The sequence below is a fragment of the Lycorma delicatula genome, chromosome 9 (assembly GCF_047948215.1).
Source record: "Lycorma delicatula isolate Av1 chromosome 9, ASM4794821v1, whole genome shotgun sequence".
In the NCBI taxonomy this organism is placed as follows: Eukaryota; Metazoa; Arthropoda; class Insecta; order Hemiptera; family Fulgoridae; genus Lycorma; species Lycorma delicatula.
The window spans coordinates 25,616,466-25,644,305 of NC_134463.1; the positions used below are offsets into that span (position 1 = coordinate 25,616,466).

The window sequence follows — 27,840 nt, forward strand, 5'->3', positions numbered from 1 at the left end:
GAGAGATTTTTTTACTCCAGTCGATTTTTTACTCATCTGTTTGGTTAGGTTAGGTTAGGTAATTGCTTTCTGTATCAAGAATAATATCTATGGTCCTTTATTCTCTTTAGGTACCTCCCACCCCTTTTCTATTTTTAATTCCTCAAGTTTCTCTCCTTTCATATACAGATCCTCATGTATTTCTTCCAAATTTCTCATATTTATTTCTCCTGATGTAGCATTTTGATATCCTTATCATTAATTTCTCTCATTTCACTATTCAATTTGAATTTATCCCATGTAATGTTTTTGACCTTCCTATACGTCATATCACACTGGGGAGTTTAAAAATACTTCAGTCGACATTGTCAGGCTAAGATCTACCCAATGATAAAATGAGTAACATTACTGAAGGGGTAAATTCTTCTGTATCAGGATCTTGGTGCTGAGTTTTATAGAGGAAGATAAATCCTTTGTTAAGGTTTCTCCCCTCCTGATTAATAAGAGCATCATCAAGCTTGTGGTTCTCCAAAATCTGTAAAAAAAAAAAGCTTAGGAGTGGAGCCGTCCGGATTGAAGTTTACAATGAAGAACACTGTAGGAAACTTGCAGTCCTTAAGTGTGTAACAAAGGATGGAATGATAGTGGAACCACATAAGTCACTTAATTTCAGCAAGGGAGTAATCTTTTGCCTTGACTTGGTCAACATTGAGTTGCTTGAAATCACAGAAGAATTGTTACAGCAGCTGGTCACACCTATGCAGAGGTTTATGAGAAGGGAGAATAGTGTTGGTATTCCAACATTCACACTAGTTCTTACCTTTTCTAGTCCAGTCGTTCCTGACCACATAAAAGATGGGTTGCCTTTTGGTTCATGTGCAACCATGTATACCAAATCCCAGATGCTGCTTCCGGTGTCAGGGTTTTGGTCACACCAAAATTAGTTGCACAAAGGAACAGGTTTGTGCCTGTTGCGGTTGTATTGGACACGATGTTCACATGCACTGAGGCAGAAAAAGGTCCACATTTGGCAAGATCACAAGAATGCTCTATTTATAAAGAAGAAAATGCAATTTTGAAAATCTGTACCAAACAGAAAGTGTCCTTTCCTTTGGCACGTCAGCAACACAGAAATTCTCTCGGCATGAGGAATGTGGAATTCTCTCAGCATGTTCAACCTGGAATTAGTTTTGTACAATCTGCCTGAGACAATATACAAAATGAGAAGAAATGCGCATCATGTAAGGAACTAATCAAATTGGTAGAGGCTTTGTCAGAATGAGTAAATCCCTCTCAGCTGCGATTACAGCATTGAGTTCTGGCAGAAAAATAACTTCTGCCAGAAAAATAACTTCTGCCAGAAAAACTGACAATGGTTTATTTAAATCCACACCAGTCGTTACAACGATAATTAAAGAAAATCCTTTAATACTGTATCTGCAGGACACTCACCTCCATCCCCAGGATATGTCCTTTCACGGATATGTTTGCGAAAGATGTGACTATCAAACTGAAAGTAGAGGTTGAGAAGGTGTGGCTGTTTTCCTAAAGGAAGTAGTGGTAGCCACGCAGATACCACTGCATACAAACATCCCTGCATTCTCTGTGAAGATAATGGCACCATTTAAAATGAATATCTGCAACTTACACCTGCCTCTTAATTCTGATATCAGTGAGGATGATTTGTCCAGTCTGATTTCCAGATTACTGTCTAATAATTGGCAATTTCAATGCCCACCACCATTCTTGAGGCTCATCATATTCTTCCTGGTGAAGGATAGTTGATCAGCTGAGGCAGAACGTAGATCTCTGCTTACTGAATGATGGATTGTGCACCTGTGTATCATCTTCTTCAGTTACATTTTTGTGCATTCATCTTTCGTTGTGTTCAGCATCACTATTTTCATGTCTTCACTGATGCATTTCCAAAAACCTTTTTGGGTGCAATCACAGACTGGCTATTACCACTACCAGTGGTAGTGATTTGTCAGCTATACAGATGGGTGGTTAGGAAGGTAGACTGAATCGGGTACAAAGATTCATTTAGCCAATACAATGAAAATGATGTCACGCTCTAACAACTTTCCATGTTTGCACACCTGATTCTGGATTGTGCAGATTAATATATACCCGTAACATCTGGAAAACCTAGATGGCCTTCTGTTCCTTGGTGGACTGATGAATGTAGGAGGGCATTGAGGAATCATCGCAGGACAAATTTCAATTGTAGGCCTACGACAGAAAGCTCTGTGCCTACCGCAGTGCAAGGACTGTATGCAGTCGAGTGTTTCAGTGTGCTAAGCAGAAATCATGGCTAAACTATGTTGATACCATTTCTCAGACAACTCCATTATCGGTTGTTTGGAGAAAAGTACAAGCCATATGTGGATCAGGACAATCCTACTGCCGATCGGACTAGAAACCAATGGTGTCCTCATTATCGCGCAAATTGATAGGATAAACACGTTTGGTTGCTCATTAAGATCAGTTTCACTAACATCATCCTACTGTCCTGAGTTTATGAAGTATAAGTTGCTGGTAGAAGGTGTGTATTTTATTATCGGAGTTTCACAAAATGAGAAGCATTCCCTTTTCTCTTCGTGAGCTAATATGCATTGAAAAATTCCCATGATACTTCCCCCAGGAAATTATTATATTAGGTTCAGTATGTTACCTCACTTTCCAAATAGTGAATTACATCTTTTGTTTATTTATAATAAAATATTCTCTGATCAGTTGTTTCCAGAATCCTGGTCAGATGAATTGGTCATCCCCGCACTGAAACCTGATAAAAATAAATCATTTCCTTCCAGTTATCGTCCTATATCTTTGACCAGTACCCTTAGCAAGTTGATAGAATGTATGGTAAACTGTCGCCTATTGTGGTACGTTGAGAGAAACACCCTAATTGCCCCCAAACAATGCGGTTTCCGCCAAGATAAATCGGCTATTGAACATGTTGTTGCCCTGGAATCTGTTATTCAAAATACCTAACTACATCACCAATGCCTGTTTGTGGTATTTTTTTGGTAAAAAAAAGGATGCGAAGCAGCTTGGAGGAAAGGAATCCTAAATAAACTGCATCAATGGATTATACAAGGAAATCTCCTTGCATTTATTCTCAGTAGTTTTCTTTCCAGCATTTTCCTCAGCAGTTGGATTTTTCAAGTTTGAGTTGGAATGACGATATCTGGAAGTTACAAACTAGAAAACTGAATACCACAGGAAAGTGTCCTTATTTTCCGTAGCCATAAATAGTATAAATTGAAAACCCATTATATGTTCTTTATTTGTTGATTTCTCAATTTACATGATATCTTGAACTTTAGCTTCTAGCAAAAGGCTACTCCAAAATACAATAATCCGTTTAAAATCGTGGAGTAAAACGACTGGATTCACATTTTCTCCAGAGAAAACCAAATGCATCTGTTTTTCATCTTAAGAAAAGATACTGACTCTCAAATTTTTTTACATGGTTAACCAGTTGAAGCATGCGCACAAGTTAGATTTTTAGGGAAACATGGTATGACAAACCACTAACGTGGATAACACATTTAAAGGAGCTGAAGATAAAGTGTTTAAAAATGTTGGATATGAAGACAGTTTTATTTAATACTCGATGGGGAGCTGATCAAATATGCATGTTGCGCTTCTACCAAGCTCTAGCTCGTTCCTGCTGGGATTACGGCTGTGTAATCTATTCTTTGCATGGTCCACCACCCTTAAAATGCTGAATTCCGTCCATCATTCAGTCATCTGTCTTGCTACAGGTGCTTTTCATTCAAGCCCTGTATAAGTCTACTGCTGAAAAGTGGTGAGCAATCCCTTTCCAATAGACCGAATCAAATGATTTAAACTTATGTAGCTTATACTACAGCGCAATATAATCAACCAAAGTTTGATGCAGTGTTCTCTAACCAACACCTGATTTCAAGAACAGTCAACATTATTCCAAAAACAGCCAAGAGCTACTGCTCCTCTAGACATCTGAACTCATCGCCTTTTCTCAGCTCTGAATACATATTTACCTGCAGTCCTTACTACTGCTCCATCTTATTACCCTCCTTGGCAGTGTTCTCTCGTTAATTACTGCTTTGATCTTTGTTAATATAATAAAAAAAAACATAAATCCAGTTTTCATTCAAAACAAATTTTATAATATTAGAAATAGCATGTTTCAGTTTATATGGACAGCTCTAGAAACGTTAATTCAGTTAGTTGTGGTTTTGTGGTTGGCAACAGAACATACATGTTTGGCCTTCCCAACATCACAAGTATTTTTGTTGTAGAACTGAATGCCATTAATAAGGTCTTACATATGGTTAGCCCAGAATTTTGATATGTTCTTTTTTGCTCAGATTCCATGAATGCCTTACAGGCAATTAGTGACGTATACTCCAGACTTCCTGTTATTTGTGAGATTCAGTGTGTTATTTTGCAGACTGTGGCAAAGTGAGTGGGATGCTATCATGAACAATAAACTTCGCCCAATTAAAACAGTGTTTCACCTTGGAGTCCTCATGCAGGAATAACACTCGAGAGGAGGTTATTATCTGCCATTTACGAATAAGGCACACTAGGCTCGCTCATGGCGCGAGCCGAGTATGTGTCTGTTTGATGACTCAAACAGACAACTACTCTTATTTTCCTTTTTACTCTCTTTATTTCCCTTAGCCGGTTTTTCTCCCATTGTATCCTCATCCAATTTCTTCAACTTTTCTACATTCCATTTCTTAACTAACTTCATTTTCTCAACTTTCCTTATAGCTATTCTCATTTGGATCATAAGTAGTGCATGATCATTATTGATATCTGCACCTTGTAATCCACTGGCTTTCTTAACAGGATTACTATACCTTTCATCTACCAAGATAATGGTCTATCTAATAGCGTGCTTTCTCTCCAGGGAATATTCCTGGAAACAATATCTTCTTTTTATGGTTTTTCAATCAAGTGTTGATTATAAATAATTTTTACTCTTGGCAAAATTCTACTAACTGTTCCCCATTCAAAATTTTATATAGCCAAAATTAGCAAAATTTTCATAGCCTAATTTTCCTATAGCATTTGCTTCTTCACTTCTATGTCCACAGCATTCCAGTCTTCCATCATTATCATACCACATTCTTTTCTGAATTTATTATATTTTCAATACTCTCATATATCTTTTAATATCTTTATAATTCAGTGGCCTATGTACTTCTATCAACTAATTTTTTTGGTAACATTCCAATCTGTGAAGATATTAATCATTTATAAAACATACTTTCTACAACTGTTTTGTTATTCATTCCTCAGTATTATTGTCGCTCTGTTTTTTCCTTTCTTTCTTCCAGAATAGAATGTGGTAACTTCTTCCCTCTTCATTTCACCTTGTTCTTTACAAACTTACTTCACTCAGTCTTAATGCATCCATTTTATTATCTTATTTTCCGTCTTGAACTTTCCTCTGTAAAAACGTCTTGACATTGCACATTCCCATATGCAATCAATCCTTTTACTTCTTTTTTTGCTTCTCCCAGAGATTCAAATGAGAAGCTATTTTAACTCCAGAAGATTTAACAGAAGAAACCAGCATCATAATAGCGTAATGCAAGGAATTATCACTGGGATCTTTAATACACTGGTTTTCCATTGCCTTCTGTATTCTAATACTGTTGACTTCCTGAAGAAGTTCCTCTGCTTTTAAGGCAGTTTGTCACACTCAGGACACCTTGTACCCCACTGCTCATCCACGCTTTGGATGAAGAGTCCTTGTATTAGGAGGCTTGCTGTAGCGCTATTTAATGGTGGTGGGGGTGGGGGGGGGGATTGTAATAGGGAGGAACTCATTACACGAGAGTAACTCGATCCCTTCATTTGTTAGCCACTTTCATATATTAGAAGTTGCTGATAAATACGATCATTGCCTCCCCTCATCCACTGATGATAGAGAATATCAGGATTTTTTCATCACCGAATCTCAGACCATAATACAGTCTTTTTTAAGAGGGAAGAATTAAGGCATGTACTACTGAAAGCGATAACCCATAATCAGGGCTCTTGTAAGTGAATTATATGCAATCACGTGTTCTTACTTCAGAAAAATTATGAAAAGTATATTAGAGCATTAAGAGAAATGCATATTAATGCAGAAAAATATTATTTACATGCATAATCATATAAAATAAAAATGATCTGACAGTTAATTATATTTTTAAAATATTTGGATACAAATGAAATATCTGAACTATATATAAGTAATCAAGTAAATAATCTGGAAAATGTGTGTGATATAATGTTAAAATGAGAATAATGATTCAGATACGAAATGGAACTGTGAATGAAAAACTAAATATCCACAGATTTATGATTACAGGCTAGAACGTGACAGTAGAATGATCGGATGATGATGCGCTAAGTGGTTTGATCATATTTTTTTCGAAAAGAAGTGCAAACTTTTCTCTAGTTTTATTTATTGACCTATAATATAAATTATCAATTATGACTGAAAAATAGGTTACCAATTTTAAACTTTGAACTTAAATTTTGAACTTGGGTTCATGCAAAAAGTATGTATCCAAAATAGAAATTGTAATCACAATAGAAATTTAAAAAAAAGTGTGACGAATGACATCATTCGATTGATCTGAGACCTTAGTGAAGACGATCTGCAGCGTACAATCAATAAAATTCCTTTGAAAGTAGGTATCAGTGTTGGAAGTGCCCAATCCAGTATCACAAACTACAGTGGCTCCCATAATTTTTGATTCAAATTCAGAAATAGGCCCAACAGAAATTTTTCAAAGGCTTCTGAATAGATTTCGATGAGAGGAAAGTAATTTTTGGCATCAAAAATGGCCAGTATGGAGTGCTGTAGGAGTGGAGAGTCTTGCCCTGTAAAGACAAAAACACATCCATCATCCAAAAAGCTCTTGAAATCCCTTTTTTTGACTGGGAAGACATATTGCTCATCAAATTTTTTTCCATAAACGTCATAGTGTAAATGCTGTCTATTACTGCAAGGTCTTGGAAAAAGTGATAGCCGCTTATGGAAACAAAAGGTGCCATCAGATATTCAGAGATGCAATTCTTCTTCACTACAACGAGAAGCCACACGCAGCCATTAGCTCTCTGTTTAAACTGGATGAAATTTAATGAGAAATGCTTGAACATCTCCATACAGACCTGATTTATTTCCCAGAGATCTCTTTTTATGTGGACCATTAAAGGAGGCACTGGGAAGATGTTGATAGCTGAACGACAACTAATTTGAGGGGTTTGTGCGCAATTGCCTCGTAACATATCCTCAAAGATTTCATGAAGCTATCCACAAGCTCCCCACACTCTTTTTTTTTCTGTTTAGCCTCTGCAGCCACCGTAAGGTATTACTTCAGAGGATGAATGAGGATGATATGTATGAATGTAAATGATGTGTAGTCTTGTACAGCCTCAGGTTGATCATTCCTGAGATATGTGGTTAATTGAAAACCAACCACCAAAGAACACTGATATCTAATATCTACTATTCAAATCCATATAAAAATAACTGCCTTTAATAGGATTTGAATCTTAGAACTCTCAACTTCTTTAATCTGCTGATTTGTGATGATGAGTTCTCTACTAGACCAACCCGGTGGGTTTTAAACTCCCCACACTCTGAAAAAAAATGTGTAGAACTTTTAATCTACATAGAAAAGCGATAAATAAGTTTTGTATTCTTAATCTGAGCTAATAAATGTAAAAAACATGTCTGGTGTTTATTTGACTGATCTAGTATAATGAAGAATGTACTGAATTTACAGTTTCCAATATATACCTGTTTTAATAATGTAAAGTGCTACATATTGTAAATTCTTAACGAAATTTTTGAAAAAGTATTGGAAGTATTAAAGAACTAACCTTTAAACCTTGCTAATTTAATTTCAGTTATTCAATATGTTTTACCATCATTTAAAGTTGTTTTAATTTTTTTTTTTTTTTTTATTATTTGCTGCTGGATTAAACAACAACCTATCAGAATAACACTTTTTCTCTTTTCTGTGATTTGATAGCATACTTTGTTTTCTGCAGCTGTAGTAACACTTCCAAAAGCTGGTTTGACAAAACTCAAAAGTCTGGTTTTTGTACTCTTTAGTATAGAAATGATACCGTAATAATATTAATGATACTATTACTGTGGAAGCTAATTCATTTTTATTTCAGACAATTTTGGTTATATTTTGAATTGTTTTTAAAGATTTCTCATTTTATTAGGTTTTTTTTCTAGCCTGCTGCAAGTGGTGGTGGAGTTGCAGATTGTATTGCATTTTTAAATGGTGTTGACGTTCCTAAAGTTTTTTCTTTTTCTGTTATTGTCTGGAAAACTATTGGCACGATATGTACTATCACTTCTGGGATTGCTGGTGGCAAAGTGAGTATGTAAACCGCTGCATGTTATTATTATTATCAAAAACAATAAAAATACTCAAGTGATAAAGAATGATAGAATTATCAAGTTAAAATCATTTGAAATAAAAAAGAAGAAAAATTGTAGCGTAATAATCGTAAAATCACTTCTACCCAGCACTCATTATCTTCTGCGTTTTGTTTTCATGATGCTTACTAACTATAATGATGATGATGTTTACCAACTCTGCAGATCGCATTTTCTTCTTTTGGTTTATGCTCATGCTAAATGTTTTTGCAACATCTTCGTGTATTTCTTCTGGTTTCTAAATGTTGAAAGTTAATGTAGTGTAACAAGACATTGCAGCATCAGACAATAATTTAAATATCAATTATGGTGTCTCTAAGAATATTCGGTAATTCTTACATTTGTTTTGTAATTTCGACTATTAATAAATAATTCCCCAGCCATTAATTATCATGGTTTGATTTTTTACATTGGCTCTTGTTTTTCTTTTTAAAATTGTTCTCTTTTTTTACATGACTGCTACTAACTTCCTTTGTTTTCTAGTAACTTCTCTTTAATTAACTAAATAATGTTTTTCCTGCTTGTCAGAGAATAATTACTTAACAGAATTTTCACATACATGCATATAAGGGAGAATCAAATGAAAAAAGTGCACTAAAAATGTTTCTGAACTATTGCCCTCAAACCCATAGCCAGGATTTTCTCCAGGGGGGTAAAAATAAGATGATATTTTCTTGTTAAAAATGTTTTTATTTGAACATTAGAAAACTCTAAAAGTAATTAGTTGCAATGCTATTCGAACCTATCTAAATCTAATTTTAGCACTACCCTACAAGAGTTCTGGTTAAATTTTGACAAAATTTCTTTCTCAAATTTATTTTTAGCTTCCTCTTTTTATGCACACTCATCATACAAAGACCAACAAGCTGATTTTCTGTCATTGTAGACTGTAACCAAGTTTTTACCCTGTGTAAGGTGCTGAAGGATATTTCAATAGTGTACGTTGTGCAGAACTGTGCAAGTGAGGTAAGTAGCACCCATTTTATGAACGGGTAGAATAATTGGGTTTCTTTAACTAGTGCAGCTAGTTCTATCTCCTTCAGTTCGGCATTTGGCACATTTTTTCCTTTCCAGTGGTTGTACTAAAGTTCAGCTTCACTGAGGAAATCATTCAAATTGTAGTAACTACAAAAACTTGTAGGTTTTTAAAAAATTCTCATATGTCATATCAAGCATTATATAAGAGTGCAACGTAAGCAATGAAAATGCGGAAAAGTTTTCCTCAGAAAAACTTTATTCCAGAGACAGTATTAATGAATCCATGTACGGAATAATTAGTGATCTTCTCCAAAAGTCGCTAGGAGTCTGTGCTGGTGGATTAACATGATGTTTCTGCTGATTTATGACTCGTGGCATATTGAAATCTGTTCTAAGGTGCTCGGTGATTGTTTCAGCCTCTGCTATAACACTTTCTCTTTCAACAACCGCATTTCCACGGGTTTTCTCATGATGTCTGTAATTTTTTGTATGCGATTGCACATTGAAGTAAGTCCACACTTGCTGACTGAAGAGTATTTATCACTGGTTGCAGGAGTGTCAAATATTTTGCTATGAGACAAACAATAAAAATTAATTCTGATATCATAGCAGCGCAATGCATTTGAAAAGCAGCTTTTCTTGTTGCATTGTTACCATCAGTTTATCAAGTACCGTAATGATTTGTACATAATATTTCTTGAAGCGGGGGCACTTTTATGTTTTTGAGACCAATGGGATTCACAGAGCACTGGTATATTCATTTTTGAAGAAAGTCCGATTCTTGGAAGAATCTTATTTCTTTTATTGTGGAGACCGTATTTCGCATCACTGCTATTTCGTTTAAGTCGTTCAGCTAAGTTCAGTTTGTCACTAGCATAGTGAAAGTATAACACTCTTGTATACTTTTCTTGAATAATTTTCTGGAAACCACCATTCTTTTCTACCATACTGGAACATCCATCGTATCTGTTTACGCCGTTTGCGTAAAGTCGGTTTAATTCCAATGAATTCAAAGCTAGGGTCGGGTCATGTTGTTATTACAGGCATGGTAAATTTATTATTGTGTTTCGCTTTGTGCTTGTCATATTTGTATCTGTTTGTTTATATTTGTTTTGGTTTATTCTCAACCAATTTCAATATTGTCATAGTTCTTAGAAGTCTATTTCTCTTTGTCGGCCCTGATGTCATTTCTTCAACTTGCGTATTCAGAATTTATTTTATCAGCCTTACGTGACTCTTTAGTGGTCTGCTTGCTTGTAAATTATTTTTGTTATGTCTTCGTTCTCGAATTCCACACGTTTTCTCTAATCGTTCTCATACTAACACTAAGACACTACTCTTGTTGCCAACACACACTCTCTATTGTCCACTGTCTAGGCTTGGTTTCCCCCTCTTTTCATTCACGCCATCTTTTCGTCAGAGTAGATCAGACCTTCACCATGTAAAGTCGCCTATGACTTTTCGCTCTCCAACTTTGTGCTAATATTTTCATCACATTCATACTCGCATACACTTTGCGGTATTTCTCTGTCGAAATTATCTCTAGTTTTACCCGTCAGTGGTTCGTTTTATTTCACCGATCTCTATGTTTTGTTTTTGCCTCGTTTCTTTGTCAAGTTTAATCTTCAAATTCTGTATATTACTTCTATGCTGAAAGTGCTTCAATTACTACAAACAATCTTCTTGGGCTGCTGATTACATTTTCATCGATTCAGAATCTCTCCAAACTCGTTGCTACAAATCTGAGATGCTACGTATTATTCTACCTCTAAATTACGTCTCACTCCCGTATTCTTGATACACCACTGCGGACTACGCCCAGGATTACTGTATGTATTCATTTACCTTCATTCACGAGTTCGTCTCTTGCTAATATTTGTGTGCTACAGGCAAGTTCAATTTTTATTATTTATTACGTTAAACAGTTATTTTATCATTAAAATTTGTGGAACATTCAGTTCATTACACCTTATGCCTTTCAGGTTTCAATTTCAAGTTTAGTTTAAAAAACCATTTACTCACTTAAGTACAGTCACGACAGGTGACTTATATAAGGTTGTGTCATTGTTCAGCTGCAACCTATTTTACGTGCTTTATTATTGCAATTTGTTGTCATGATAATTAACTCTATAATTTAATCTTATAACTTGTTAATCGCCGAGATTAATCTTCCTCTATTCATGAACTGTATTCATAATACTTCTCGTAAATTAACCTAACGCAAATTACTCCTGATGTGCAGTTATGTGTTAGGACTTTGTAATTTTATATTTTCCAAAATGCTTATGTACCAAAATGAACTCTATTTATTATATTATTACTTATACTGAAATTATTGTAATTTATCTTTCTAAGTTAATGACATCTGTTCATTGCTAATTTTTCAACATTACAGCATTTGTCAGTAATGCAATAGTTTTCCAATTTTACTATGTTTATTGATGCTTTGTATTTTTTAAGTATATTTTTTGTAAATCTCATTTAATATTATTATTACTGATATGCTGATATTTCTTATGTATAATTAAGTTATGTTTAATTTCCTAATTTCATATAATTTAAGGTTATGTTCAGTTGTTTTACATAATTAAAGTCCAATTTCTTTTGGCAAATACGAGTTGTCTGTCTTTTGTTAACTTTACCCAACAGTATCCTTGTTCAACACATTTTTCTGGATCAAGACCTACCTTTTCTACAAAGTTGTTAATTGCAGATTTTCCATATTTGTCAGTCAACTCTAAAACCTAGAAACTCCTCATGAACCATCATCTTTTCTTTATCAAAGAATCTAACCCCAATGGAAAGTTGCTCTTTTCCTGATTTCACTGTTCTTCTATGTGCTCTTTTAAAATACAGTCACCAGTGTCAATTTTTGGTTTGATCAAGTTTTCAAAAACACCTTCATGGTTGTCTTTGCACCTCAACACAGATCAAGTGCACCTTAAAACATCATATTGAAATTATTGATGCAACAATTTTCTTGTTGGTGAACAGAAATCAGCTGTACATCAACGGGTATATTTTCAATAAAATATTTTGCTGCTGCAGCCACCAATTTGTACCACTGAGATGACATATGAGATTTTGTGAATTCGTGTATGTCTTTCACTATAAAGACATGCATGAATACAGAGTAAAGAGCCTCACTATGAAAGAACCCAAAACACCATGCACATTAGTTGCTGAAAACAACACACAGTAAATGCACAACGCGCCTTTTAATTTCTTGGAATACACCAGACAAGAAACATAGTCCGCCAACCAGTTGTATTTGAATTTTCTTTTTAATTGCACAGCATCCTTTGCGAAGTCATAACTTGGGGGTTGGTGACCAACAGTTTTTAAAACTTCCATTTTTTGAGATGAGGTCATACTAAACGTACCTCCAAGTCAGTGACCCACATTATTATCAAAATATGTTTGATCCTTTTGACCAGAACCAGGTGGTAGCAAAGGTCCACTTGATTTTTCACCACCATTCTGCTTTGATTTCTCTTCTCCACCGCTATCACTTTCACTACTACTTTTATCTGGTTTCTTCTTCTGTCTTCCTAAAAGAAAATAAATTACTATTACTATACTTGCCAAAAAAATTAAAACAACTAAGAATTTAAGCTTCTGAACTGACTCTATACTAGAAACTTAAATACATTTTTATATTGTCGCCATACAATAATTTTTCACAAAGTTACAAGGTATCAGTAAAATTTTTTTTTGTTCATGAAAAATGTTCTTAAACTAAATATGAACTGTTGAGTTTCAAAGCCATCTTAATTGCCATGTTTTCAAAAGTACAAAAGTAAGTTTTTTTATTTCTACAAAAGTGTACTAGGGGAATAAGTAGAAAAAAACACCAAGAAACTGGTGGAATGGTCAAATCTAACAGGCTGTGACTGTGTACATAATGAAATTAATGTGAACAAACTTGTTTCTGATTTCAGGTTAGATATTTTTGTTTGAAATTGTGTTTATCATAACTTCTATAGTGATTGAACTTAATCACAACAAAAGATTGACTATTGTGAATTTTGAACCATTCACAATTTATTAGCTATCAAAATTTTAATGTTTTTTATTTTTTATTTTTGAATGATTGTATTTTTAATAAACCTTTAATATTTTGTACAGATTTATTTTATTTGCAACTAGCAGAAGCAGCTAGTTGCAAAATCAATCATTTCAAAATTCAAAACCATTAATTAAGCAAAACTTCTCCAAAAGTAGCTAATTAAAATATTCAGTCTTTATTTAAAATTATTGGAGTGTGGTATACTTGTTATTATTTCCTTATGATTTTTCTTAAAATTTCAATAATAAAAACAAGATTAAAATTACTATTATTACAAACAAAAAAACAGTCTTCATATTTACTGAAAATTTTAGGTTGCTTTAATTAGATATTTTTGCAACTGATCAACTCAAATGAAAATAATATAGATACATACCTTTCATGCTAAAAACGTTTCTAATATCAATTTCAGGTTGCTGTTGTTACAGGATTGCGGTCTGTATTAGCTCAAATGCATCAACTCACTTACACTGATTGCAGCACTTAAATAGGGAACTGAAAGTGCTAAATCCAACCTCGAACATTCTATAATCTTCAAGTTTTACCACTGACCATCCAGACCTTGAATATACCGCCAGTTCCCCACTTGCTCACCAGAGAGCACTCCCGCCAAGATTCAAATATGATTTCTTGCCACACAATACTATTATAACCTATTTACATTGACTTATAATTTTTCGTTAGTTCTGTTATAAATGCTTGGCAAGATCAGTGAATGAATTTGTGATGCTAGAGGTCATTGCAGAAGTTGAAGATAAGGTAAGGTTAGTCTATGCATATCAGTGAATGAAACAACCACCTATCTAGTCTTGCATCTACTCCTATATTGTTCTTGATGTTCTGTAGTTTAACAAAATATCTCCAAAGTGGGTGCCACTTCAGCTGACTGGGGAATTGAAAGAACAGCATGTTGATGCCTGAAAGGAATGTTAGTGCTGCTTTTAACCAAAAGCTGATGGCTTAAGAATATTATGTATGCAGATGAAACCTGAGTGCACTACCACCAACTGGAAACCAAAAAAGTGAGTGATAAATGATATCATAATCCCTTACTGAAATCAAGAAAATCAACGAGGAAGATTATCCTGACTTTTTTGGGATGAATAAACAGTAGTAATTTTGGAGTACTAAATGCACAGGAATACATCACACTACATATGAAAATCTCCTCAGGAATCATCTGTGCCCTGTAATCAAGTCCAAGTGACATAGAATTTTGACTTCAGGAGTTTTGTTACACTATGGCAATACTTAACCCCAAACTGCCTGTTCAACTGGAGCTCCCAATTAAAGAACTATAGTTTTCAAAATATTGGAACATATAATACCACACAATGGAGATCATTGTACTGTAGCATAAGTCTGAAGGTATAATTAAAGAATAATGTACAGTTATTGGGTCCAAAATTATATAAAAAATAAATCAGTATGTGTCCTTACCTAGAAGCAATGGAATTTTTTAAAAATTTAAAATAACCTTAATAAAGGAAGAAAATTTTGAACTAAATGCCAAATTTTGACATTTTTAAACTGGATTTATTTTGAACTAATAAAAGAAAAAATATTTGCAGTTGATAATAGATTCAAATTTAAGTACGATTAAACATCAATTGTGAATGTGGCTTTAAGACAAAAAGACATTTCACTAGTAAGTTTATTGTTTTATTTAGGTAACTTATTTGTTAATATTGATTTGATAATCATAAAAATACAGTAGAAATATGTTAGAAATATTAAAAAAGAAAAAAAGAAATAATTATATAAAGTGTTTCATTAGATATGACACTATTAACATAATTAATTCTTTTTAAAATTAATGAGATGAAGTGAAAACAAAACAGTGTAATTTGTTTTATTTTGTTATGTTTCATTTTGCTAAATATAAATAATTGCATTGTGATTTAAAGTCTATGAAACAATCTTAATAAAAATACTAATTAAATCAATAGTGATTTTTAATTTTCTTTTTATTTGTATTTATAGGAAGGACCAATGGTTCATATTTGTGCTGCAGTGGGTGCATTAATTATTACTTTACCTTATATATCTCGATTATGCAGACCATTCCGTACTCAAGCTCAATTGAGAGATTTAGTTGCAGCAGGTGTAGCTTGTGGAATTGCTTCTAACTTTGGATCACCTGTTGGCAAGTAGTTTTTACTGTTATTTTTGTAAAATGCAATGTGTAAGTCAGTTATTTTGTTTAAAAAAATGTGTTAGTATGGACCATCTTTTATGTACTTTAACTGAAATAGATATCAAAACAACCAAAATAGATCATTTACTTATTTTTTCTTCAGTTTGTTTTTATTATCAGATTTAACAATGAAATTAAATTTAATAACTTACTTACAAGTGATTACAGACTAAACTAATATCACCTTTGGTTTTTTGTTCTTACGATGGAAGTTGTTGAGATTTTCAAAACTGTAAGCTTAAGTTGTGATACTACTAATCCTGCAGAAGAGTATCGATGGAATTTCTAAAATAAGTATTTAACTTCTTACCAATAAGTATTTCACAATGAAAAATTGAATCGTCTAAAACTTTAAGACTAATTTGATTATATATAAATTTTCCTTGTGTGTTAGAGTAAGTAAAAAAAAAAATTTAAATGACTGCATCAGTGAGTGGACATACTAGAGAAGCGAAGCTTCTTATGCAATATTATACAAATTATTAATGGTGCAAAATAATGTATATGCAACATACACAAATGAAGAAATATATGAACTAACAATGAAGTCCAATCTGTCAACAGTTAAATGCAATCTGTGATTGAAATATTTAAATATGAGCATGATCAAAAACCGTTCACAAAAAAGTAACAGAATCATTCTTTGAGCACGATTCTTGAATGAACTGTGTTATCAGCTTGTGTGTGATGCTATTTTGTGACACTCGTTTTTTCTCAGTTGACTCCCCATCTCGAAGCCTGCATTAAGTAGTTTCACTTCAAAAATGCATTGTTATGCAAAAGTTAGGATTATTATTATTGTTGAAATTATTATTTAGTGTTGCAAAACAAAGTAATTTTTCAATTTCAATTTACCCTCATATATTGTAATAAAAATATAACCAAATACAAGTTGTTTTTCATTCTGAGGGCCAAAATTAAATTTTTCGGGGGGCCAAAAATTTGTTGTTTCACCACTACATGGGTAGCACATTTAAAGAAGCTGAGGGAAAAGTGTCTAAAAATGATAAGACATGGTGATAGTTCTATTTTTCATTGGGAAGCTGATTGAATATGCATGTTGCACTTCTCCTGAATTCGGTCCATTCCCGCTAAGATATGGCTACGTGGCTTATTTGTACGCACAGACTACCACTCTAAAATGCTCAATGCATTATTCATCTATCCGTCTTGCTACAGGTGTATTTCACTCAAACCCCTTTGTAAGTCTACTAGTGGGCAGTGGTGAGAAATCTCTTTGGAATAGATGAAACCACACGATCTGCTCCTACATAGCTCCATTAAAGTACAACCAAATCATCCTACCTTTGATTCGGTGTTCTTCAAACAGCATGTTAATCGATATCAGGAATGACCAAAATCTACTTCTCTGCTAGCCATCAGAGCTCATCGCCTTTTCTTATCTCTAGATATATAATTACCTCCAGCACCTCCTGTTACTTAACATTATTACCCCTTTTGGCGGCCTTCTCTCATAAATTATTGCTTTAGTCTTGGTCAGTACCAAAACAAGGACATGAATCCAGTTATCTTACGATAAAAAGTTTTAATATTGTTATTTGCATGAATCCAAATGCTATAGTTTATACTGAGAGCTCCAGACACGATAATTCTGTTGGCTGTACTTTTGTAGTTGACAGTAGAACATACATGTTTGGCCTTCCAGCATCACCAGTGTTTTTGTTGCAAAGCTCTATGCAATTAACCAGGCGTTTAATAAATTTAGCCCAACATTCCAACACATACTTGTCTGTTCAGATTCCATGAGTGCCTTGCAGCCAATTAGAGTGACATGTACTCCAGACACCCTGGTGTCTCTGATATACAGTTTGTCATCTCTGAAATGACTCAGCGTAACACAGATGTGAGCTTTTGCTGGATTCCTAGTCATATTGGAATTTCAGGCAATGAGTGTACTGTTGTGCGGCAAAAGAGGCCTGTTTGCAGACTCCTTTCACTAATCACGTTGTTTCAAATGAACTTGTCTGTTTCCTGAAGAGGCAGGTTCATAAGTGGCAGATTGAATGGAATGCTACCATCGACAATAAACTTCATCCAATTAAGAACACTGTCACCATGGAGCTTCTCATGCAGGAATAGCTGTCAAGTTATTTTTTGGTGTTTGCAAATAGGGTACACTAAACTTACTCAGGGACACCTCATGAATCAGACTGATGCACATGACTGTGCTTGCTGCGACTGCCAACTACTAATGGAAGACCACATCCTTGTGGACTGTGTAAGTTTAGACTGGGTGCTAACATACAAAATATTTTAGGCAACGATGTATAAATGTTATCAAATGTCTTATGATTTATTAAGACCATGCACTAGATTAAAATTCTAATCACTCATACCCACTATTCTCATTTATTAGTTCTTTTTCATCTATTTATGTCATGTGGTGTATGGTAGATGATAATTTTGTTCTTCTAAGTTATATTTTTAATGTTATATTTCATTGTGGTTTTATTTCACTTGTTGCTAACGTCATAGGCATTTTCCACATTTGCTGTGCTTTTATATTATTGTTGTTTAGATTTTAAGTGCTGACGACAACACTTCGTTGTGCAAATATTGGTATATTGGGAATAAGTCTTTATTATACAGAATAAACTAACTGAATATTCCCATGCAACCAGCTCCAATGCATTCCCAAAATGCAACCAAAAAGATCCCATTTAATTAATTCTGATGTGTTACATTAGCCAAAATGAGGATTCCTTATCTACTATAGATTCTTATTATCTCCTTGCATATAAAATTCAGGAGTTGCTTTAACATAATAATTTATCTCGGAAAAATAATTTTAATAATATACCTAGAAGAGGAACTGAATAAAGATTGATAGTTATGTTGTTACAGGAGGATTTTTATTTTCTGTTGAAGAGAGTGTAAGCTTTTTAAGTACAAAGCTGCTGTTCAAAATTTTTCTCTCTACAATCTTCACTGTTATTACTGTTACTTATCTCTTTACAGCTTATACATATCATATAATTGGTAAGGTTTGTTTATTAGTTTAGAATTACTAATTTTCTTTAATATATTATAAATATAACACACTTCATCTTTTTATACTAGTGAAAATAAACTTTTAGATTGATCTGGCAATTGCAATGGATATATTTTGATAACATTTTTTTAATGATGTGCATTTCTTAATAAGGTCAATTTTTGAAATAAAAATAAAATTTTAAAAATGTATTTTAGTGAAATAAAATGAACAAATATATCTATATGGCTATTAAAAAAGAATGAATCTGTTATTCACCAAACACATGAAGCAGAGTCAAATACAGAATTTAAAAAACTACCATATTTTTTTTAAGTAGTCACTATTCAACTGTGTACTTCGTCCGTCTCCTGAGAAACGTATTGTAATTTGTTTTTTGATAGTCTTCAAAATTAGAGTAACTCTGCCTTCTTCAGAATGGCCACTGAGAAGTCAAAATGCTGGCTCTGCAGCTCTGATTTAGGCATAGGAATAAAAACTAATTTACACAAAGTATGGAGAGGATGTGGCATACAGTTTAAAAAACAAATTATCAATACATTTTCCATCAACAAAGAATTTTAGCCTGCTTTGGCTTTGGAAATGAAGGTGATTTCCAGATTTTGCTCATATGTTTACTTACAGAATCATGATAGTGAAACCAACTTTCATCAACAGCTATGTTGGAATTCAGGTTGGCCTCACCATGTTCCGCTACCAGATGCTGAAGTCATTGGCAAACGTACTTCTGTTCAACCATTAGAAGTCTTTCATCATTGCATTCATCTTGTACTGATATGTTTCATGATCAACTAATCATACAGAATTGTGAACACACTATTATGAGATATGCATAGTATGTTTGCCATACATTCACTGTTATTTAACAGTGTTCCCAAATAATGGTAGTGGCATGATCTTTTATATACTGTGCTTGCTGTTGTGCACAGTGATTAATACAAGGCTCTCCTGAAACCGTTTAAATGACCAAAATTTGTCACTCATGAAAGAATATCCTTGCCATTTACTTGTTGCAATATTTTGCATGTTTTCGAAGCAGATTTCTGTAGATAGATGCAAAATTTCAGAAATACATACTGCTCATCATGAACAGACCCCATTTTCTATACATGATTCCCATCGAATACATGCAGAACTCAGAAAAATTGACCTTTTCACTACATCTTGTTTTATTGCTGTATATTCTCTACGTGCCACATAATAAACTCATTCTCACTTTTCTCAAATAGCCCTTGTGCTTTCTTCATTGAATTAAATTGAACTGTTAATTCAGATTATTTACTCCTTTATTGTTTCATATAATTATAATTTATTTACAACTATTAAACATAATATAAGCAAACTTCATAAACAAAACCTAGACAGGGATCCAGTTCATGGAAGAGTCATGGATTCAGTCATGCACTTGAATAAGCTTAAGAATATAAATGAAGGTCATAATTTCAAAAGAATAAAGAAAATATTAAAATATAAACTGAATTTCTGGGTTGCCTTTTAGATACCAATTCATATCTATTACTCATAAAAATATGTTAATAACCCAAAAATTTTGAAAATTACTCAAAATTTCAAAAAATTTTCTTTTAATTATTGCTTTTTTTTAAACTTCTGGATTCTTTTACTTGCATTTTCATTGCTTGGAATTTTTCAGAAAGTGCATTTTAATTTAGTAAATCAAAACACGTTTATATCCATTCTGCTACTTTTTTGAATGAATTTTTTTTCTACAATTTTTTTTTTTAGAATGTTCTAAATAAGTAAATGCCAGATATCAATTTTTTAATCAAGATAAGATAAGATTTTATCATGTAAATTACTACAACTAGTTAAATTATAAATTCATTCTGCAAGTTTTTGTTAAACCATGTTTTTACATTTTGTTACTCATGCACAATTCAATACTAACTGAAAAAGTTACAAAAAAACAAAAATTAATCTGTTGAAAAATAACCCACTGGTTGGTCTAGTGGTGAACACATCTTCGCAAATCAATTGATTTTAAAGTTGAGAGTTCCAACATGCAATCCAAGTAAAGACAAGTTCTTTTATACAGATTTGAATATTAGACCGTGGATACCAGTGTTCTTTAGTGGTTTGGTTTCAATTAACCACACATCTCAAAAATGGTCATCCTGAGACTGTACAAGACTACACTTATACTCATACATATCATTCTCATTCATTCTCTGAAGTAATACCTGCGGGTGATTCCCAGAGGCTAAACAGGAAAAAAAATATTGAAAAGTGGCATTAATTCTATTACTGGCAATGTTAATCATGCAGAATCGGTTAAGTTCTTTTTAGGCTCTTGCAGAATCTTTTAAAAAAAAGACAAAAAATTCTGTTTTCATCACATATGTAACATTTAGCAGAATTAAAGACAAAATTATTAATTATTAATTTAGCAAAATATTCTATTTTATTATATTTCATTTTTATATTTCTTTATATCTTTGTATTTACACATCTTAATTTTTTTTATAGTCTATTTTTAAATATTTTCTTAAAACAAACAGATATTCATTGTGTTTTAAATATAATTAAAAACCAATTAAGATCTTTTACACCAATTTGATTGTATAATTTTTTTTTCTTATTTTATTTAGATTTAAAGTATATAAAGATTTAAAGTTTATTTAGTATTAAAAAAATCCATTGCCTTACACAAGAAATAAATTAAGGATATTATATTACTGATGTATGCAAAAAAGTATCCTAACTTTCATAGTTATCAACAGTCATTTTTACACACTATATTATCAATACTTCATAAAACTTTGAATTATACACAAAAATTTACTGAAACAAACTAAAATGACTAAATAAACAATAAAAGTATTCCAGAGAAGGTAAACATAACCACAATTTTTTTCTTTTAATCATTTTCAAAGACTTATAAAAGACATTTTTTTAACAAAGTAGATTATTGTTCTAAAAGGCGAATTAGAATGTGCAGTACTGTATATATGAAAACTAGTGCTAGGGATACACATGAATTTTAAGAATAAAAAGGGTACTGTATTAGGCCTTGCAACTAACATCATCACTATGGTCCTCACATTGCAACTACAAAATTTGCCACTATTAGGATTATTGGATGATTGAAATAATTACTAGGAAAATTTTTTGAAAATGACATAGCTAAACTCTTATGAAAAATGTGTTAAGTCACTGGTTATTAAATGAAAAAGGTAATATATATATCGTTATATATAAATCATAATGTCTTAAGTTTTTGTTGGTTTGTACCCAGTCCAGATAATAATAAAAACTTCTTTTCTTATTTGGTATTCTGCCTATTTATTTTTTTATTATTTTACATCATTCGCCTCACCTTTTCTACTTCTTTTTTATTTTTATGATTGTTGTAATACCTTGAATTTCAAGATCTTTATTACTAACAGAATAGTGGTCTAGCAAACAAAAGTCAACAATATTTCTCTATAAACATATTTTTAAATAATATTAATTAAACATTTTAAAAAACCATCTTTAGCCTATTTAATGTGTACATAAATATGTGCTGAAAATAATTTTGAATGGCAGCTTTTGAACTGTGAATTAATTTGTGGTAATTTTTTATATTTAATATATTTACTGTAACATCATTTTAAATATTTTATTAATAATTAATATGGACTTTAATTACATCTAATTATTTTTCTTAAAATTTAAATTTATATTATAATGTATATTATGTACTGATCATAAAAAAATATTTATTTAATTTATTTAAGTCTTATTAAAAATGATTCTATTTAAACTTTCAAGTTTTATTTTATGTATCACCCTTTAATATTGAAAAGTACTGTAAAAAATATTTTGTATGAATTGATGCTGATCTATGCAGTTTTTTTGTATTTTATTTATTTAATTATTTTTATTTTTTTATTTTTTGTTTATATGTGCTGTAGGTGATAAGATTAATAACAAAAAGTTCTTTTACTTGGGAAAACTTGCTGATAAAGAAACAAATTATAATTTGTTGGAACTCCCAGCTTTTGTTTTATTAGGTACAATTGCAGGTTTGGTTGGAGCCCTATTTGTGTTTTTTCAAAAATGGTTGATTGCTTTAAGACAGAAGTAAGTGTTTCTTCAGCAGTTTATTTTTAAATTAATTTTACTTTTATAAAATTATTTTAATCTACATATTTCTAACTGATTTAAAAAATTTAAAAATCAGGTAGTTTAGATGCATTATAGACACAGTATTGTAGAAAAAAAGGTGTCAAAATATTGTTCTTAAAGATTCTTTATGGCTCCATAAGAAAGACTAGGGTAGATAATGTAAAACAATAACTGTTAAACTTTTAAATTAAACCGCCTAGACACAAGCTACTATTTTACTGTTGTAAATATCTTATTTGTTGTAAGAGCTTATTCTTGTTATTTTTGCAAAAGAACAAAAACAGTCTGTTGGGAACTTTTACAGTATCATGTGAACATCCTACTTTTTCTAGGAGAATGTAGGATATCACTTGAGCATTATATTTATCTTGCAATATTCAATATATGTTTTAGATATTGTGTGATATTTCAGGTTAATGTCCTGCTAGTCATGAATAACATGTTGGAACAAAGAGATGAGTTGCATGAATCCCAGGAATAAAGCACCCTAGTTACAGGGAACTGAATAGAGGAAAAAATATTAAAATAATAAAATATTTATATAATATTTTGTTATATATCCAAACAAACTTTATTCCTATATTAATGTTTCAGATTAGTACAATAATTAAATGTAACCATATTCTATCTACCTTAGTTATTGTTGTTTGTTTGTGGAATATATATAAATATAGATTAATCTATTCTGTTGATTTTATAATAGATATCTTACCACTAAAATTAGGCAAATGCTTGAAGGCTTTTTTGTTGTCGTAGTGACTACAACAGTACAAGTGTCATTAACATATCTTTGTGATTCATGTGTGGAAGTTGAAGAACCACAATATGCAGTAAAGGTAAGATTGTTTATTTATATATATATATATATATATATATATATATATATATATATATATATATATTATATTTAAATGTTTGTATCAACAAATAAGATTGCTTTCAATTTTACTGCACTGTTCAGAAGGAAACTTCATTACAGAGAAAACTAATCATTACTAAAGATCATTATTGAATATTATTTTTCCTTTTATTTTGTTCTTTGCTGATCTAACTGGCTCTTCTGCTTATTAGCTTTTCAAATACTTACTAGATAATATTATCAATAATGGGGTAAACTTTACCCTGTCTTTTCCTCCAACTTGTGTGATCTACTGAAAAATTTTGTAAATACAGGTTCAGCCAGTGGTACTTTATACTAACGGGTGTTTCAAAATGAACGCAACCGTAAGATTAAGAAGGTACAAGTCCATGCATAGGTAAATTTTATTTCTCCCTACATGTTAGTTGGCAACACTGTACTTAAGGTTAGCAGATTGTAACAGATGAAATATTGTTCTTATGCACTAGTGCTATACCATTATAAATTCATCTCTATTGTGTTAACTATGTCCTTTTCCAAGGACAATCGTGTTTATTATTGAGTTATACGGTAAATCTTATGAACGAGTGAGACCAGTTTCAGATAAAATTTCCCAATACTTTAGTTTCTAATAACTCAAAAGTATCATATTTGATCAATAAATTTTGTGAGACTGGGAGTGTACATTATCGGAAAGCACAGGTCGACCATCACTGTTAACAGTAGAAGTTCTGGAGGATGAGAAAGAACATCTGACTCTCTCACCCAGAAAAACCGCTCAGAAACTAATCTTAACAGGCTGGGGTTTCACTATCTACAGTTTTCAGGGCTACTGTAAAATTATAATTGCATGCTTATCGCATTGTCATTCAAGAACTGAAAGAAGTATACCACAGAAAACATTTACAATATTGCCATTGGTTTCGTTCTCTTGTTGATGACAACATTATTGAAATTTCATTAACAGTCAAATCTACTGAATATGGAGCACTGAAAATCCTCACACATTTCATGAACAACCATTAAACATACATAAAATTGGTGTTTAGTATGCGATCTCCCAGTGTTGTGTAATAAGGGCCTTTATTTTTTGACAAATCTGTAGGTGGTGTGGTTTATCGTAACTTAACTGAACAGTTTATTGCCATGCTAGATTAACATGAACGAGAATGCTGGTTCCAGCAGGATAATGCAACATGTCATACTGTTAATGAAACAGTTGATATGTTACTGGAATTTTTTGGCCATTGTTTGATATCAAAATGATTGTGGCCTCCAAGATCCCCAGATCTTATACCAACAGATGTTTTCCTTTTGGGATATTTGAAAAGTGTAGTTTTTAAAAACACTCCTCAAACACTCGAAGAATTGAAGGCTAATATTGAAAGTGAGATTTCAAATATTTCTGAGCAAGCATTACATGAAAAGTAGCTGCAATTATTATGATGTGTACGAACTTGTATCGGGATTACAAAATCATTTTGAACATCTATTGTAAAGTTATAAAAGTTAAATTGAGTAAAAAAAAATAATAACAATTACTACTTAATTGTTATAATAATAATATAATAGTATTAATAAAGAGGTTTTAATGAACTGTTTCAACACACATTAAAAGTTAAATGAATAGATGTCTAAATATGTCTGAGGTCATAAAATATTTCAGAAAATAAATATAAAATGAAATATATTATATATTTCAGAAAAATAACATATATTAAAACAAATTTAATAAAGAATATTTTAATTGTATTCATTGATTTGTGACTATATATGTTGTATTTATTTCATTTTCAATAAACAAATTAAAAGTCATATAGTAAACTGCTGACAAGTAACAAACAACTAACTGTTTTATTGTCCAGAGAATTATATTAGTAATGTGTATTTCTCAAAGTTTGGAGAATGAATTAAAATGTTACAATAGAAAATTTTCACCCTTAAATTTTACAATAGTACAAAAGTTGGCTTATGATTCAAACTGGAAAATTTTGCTCTTGAGATTTGCAGAATTATTATTCCAAATTTGATGTGTTTATCTGAAAATTAATTATTGGTTAATATCAGCAGTTGAATTGTTATTTATATTTTTATTTGTGAAATGTGTTGTATACATCAGTCAGAGACTACTTAAGTTTTGAGTAATGATTTTGATGGTTGCATATTAATAATACAAATTATGAACTTTTCTGGAAAGGCTTATGTACACTTTAACTTTCATAACTTTTTGCTTTGATATTTTACTACTGAGAAAGTTTTATTTGACCCAGATGGATTGTCACACTGGTTATAATGAAGTATCAATGTACACTTTAAATACTAATGAAGAAGCTCTCAAATGGTTTATACATTCAAAGGTTGGTAAGTTGATTTCATACTTTATCCTTGAAAAATATATAAATTCTTATGTTTTGTGAATTATAAATTACTAAATTTGTATTTTTTTAAATATCTGCAGTTTATTAAATCTTGAAGTAATCTATTTGAGCTTGATGATTTACTACATTTGAACATCATTGATTGATTAATAATTCATATTAGATAATGAATAAATACCAAAATTCGTTTTCAAATAACTTAATCTCAATAAATTAGAAATATGAATTAAACAGTTAAGCATGACTATCAAAAATTGAAAAATATTGGGCTTTTTGAATTTTGCTCCATGCAGTTATACATTTACTTCTGCACATTCCATGTAAATATTTTGATCGTACGATAAAAAACACAGAAGATATAAATATTTTTGTAAAGTCTTGTTTTGTTTCAAGCTCGAAATTTTTCTGATATTTTTCTACATAATCCTGCAAGAGATTTAGTACCATACTTTTATTTTTTATAGTTCTGTTTTAAACACTGGTAACAATACATGACATCTGTTGCTGTTTGTTTATTTACTTTCTTCTTTTTCTGTTTAGCTTCCAGAACCACCACAAGATACTACCTCAGAGGACGAATGAGTTTAGTTACTTACATATTGCTATTCCTAAATGGTTGTTGTGAATTTATGTTTTCTTTTCTTTATGTGGCAAGTTTATAATTAGTGAAATTGTAGTTGTGTATCGTGAAGTTTTATATAACTAGTGTTTATGCAAAATGCCAAGATCTGAAAGGCTTACAAAAAAATGTAAGTTTAGAGGAAGCCAGTACATCAAAAAAAGTTTTTTGTAAAAGATGTACCTGTTACATCAAATCAGCCACTACCAGATGTAAATAGGCCTAGTAGCTCTTCGAAAAATAAAATGAATTTAAATTGTTATGGAAGTTTAAAAGGATCAAGTGATGGATATTGCATATTTGATGTTAATTTATTAAATTTTTAAAAACATTTGTTAGTTGTAAATGTTGTTGTGAAAATGACTGTGTAAACTTGATTTATTCTGATAAGAAAGGAGTTTGGCGAAAAGTATTTTATTCTGTGATAAGTGTAATAAAACAAAGTGTGGTAAATATGATATAAACTTTTGCGTTTTGTGTATGCTATGAGATTGGCAAGGAGCCAAATCCTTGTAAGGTATTTTGTTCCCTCATGGGCTCTTTTGGACTTACCACTTTTGAACCCTCACCACCAACAAAACTTCATGCTTACACAAAAGTGATTGGGAGTGCTGTTAAGTGTTGTGCAGAAGAGAGTATGATAGGAGCCACTGAGGAAGCTGTATCTGTTTACAATAACTCAAATCTAAGCTCATGGCTGAAGGAGGTTATATTTCACTCAATGGATTTGTTAATGTAACTAGTTTTGACACTAGTAAAATTCTTGATTTTAGTGAATTGAGCAAATACTATCAGGCATGTGTAACTCAGAATGTACAGGAACATAACTTCACCAAAAATTATGAATGGACAAGTAGAGGCATGGAGGTTCCAGAATATGATCTGAATGGAGATGGGGACAGTAAGAGTTTCCAGTAGACAGTAAAAGTTGGTAGAAGATATTCGTTATGGAAATGATAAATTTGAACGTGTTTGGAATATACAAAACCATATGGGCTACGAAAATTAAAAAAAGACATGAAAGGGCAGCGTCTGACAAATGGAAAATCCATTGGCAGTAAGAACAGGCTTACCTTTTCCAAGTTAGATAGAATTGAGTCATATTGCGGCCAAGCTATCAGGAAGGATGACACTGTTGAGGAAATGAGAAAGTCAAAATTACTTT

The 27,840-nt window shown here is 31.9% G+C and overlaps 1 protein-coding gene across 1 annotated transcript; it reads left to right on the top strand.

Annotated features, from left to right (window-relative positions):
* Positions 1 to 17,470: 17,470 nt before the first annotated feature.
* LOC142330434 (H(+)/Cl(-) exchange transporter 7-like) lies at positions 17,471 to 26,638 on the top strand. Its single transcript, XM_075375670.1, has 5 exons — positions 17,471 to 17,582; positions 18,544 to 18,678; positions 22,606 to 22,774; positions 23,523 to 23,655; positions 26,597 to 26,638. Exons 1-5 carry the CDS (start codon positions 17,471 to 17,473, stop codon positions 26,636 to 26,638), a joined length of 591 nt encoding a protein of 196 aa, XP_075231785.1.
* The last annotated feature ends 1,202 nt before the right edge of the window (positions 26,639 to 27,840 follow it).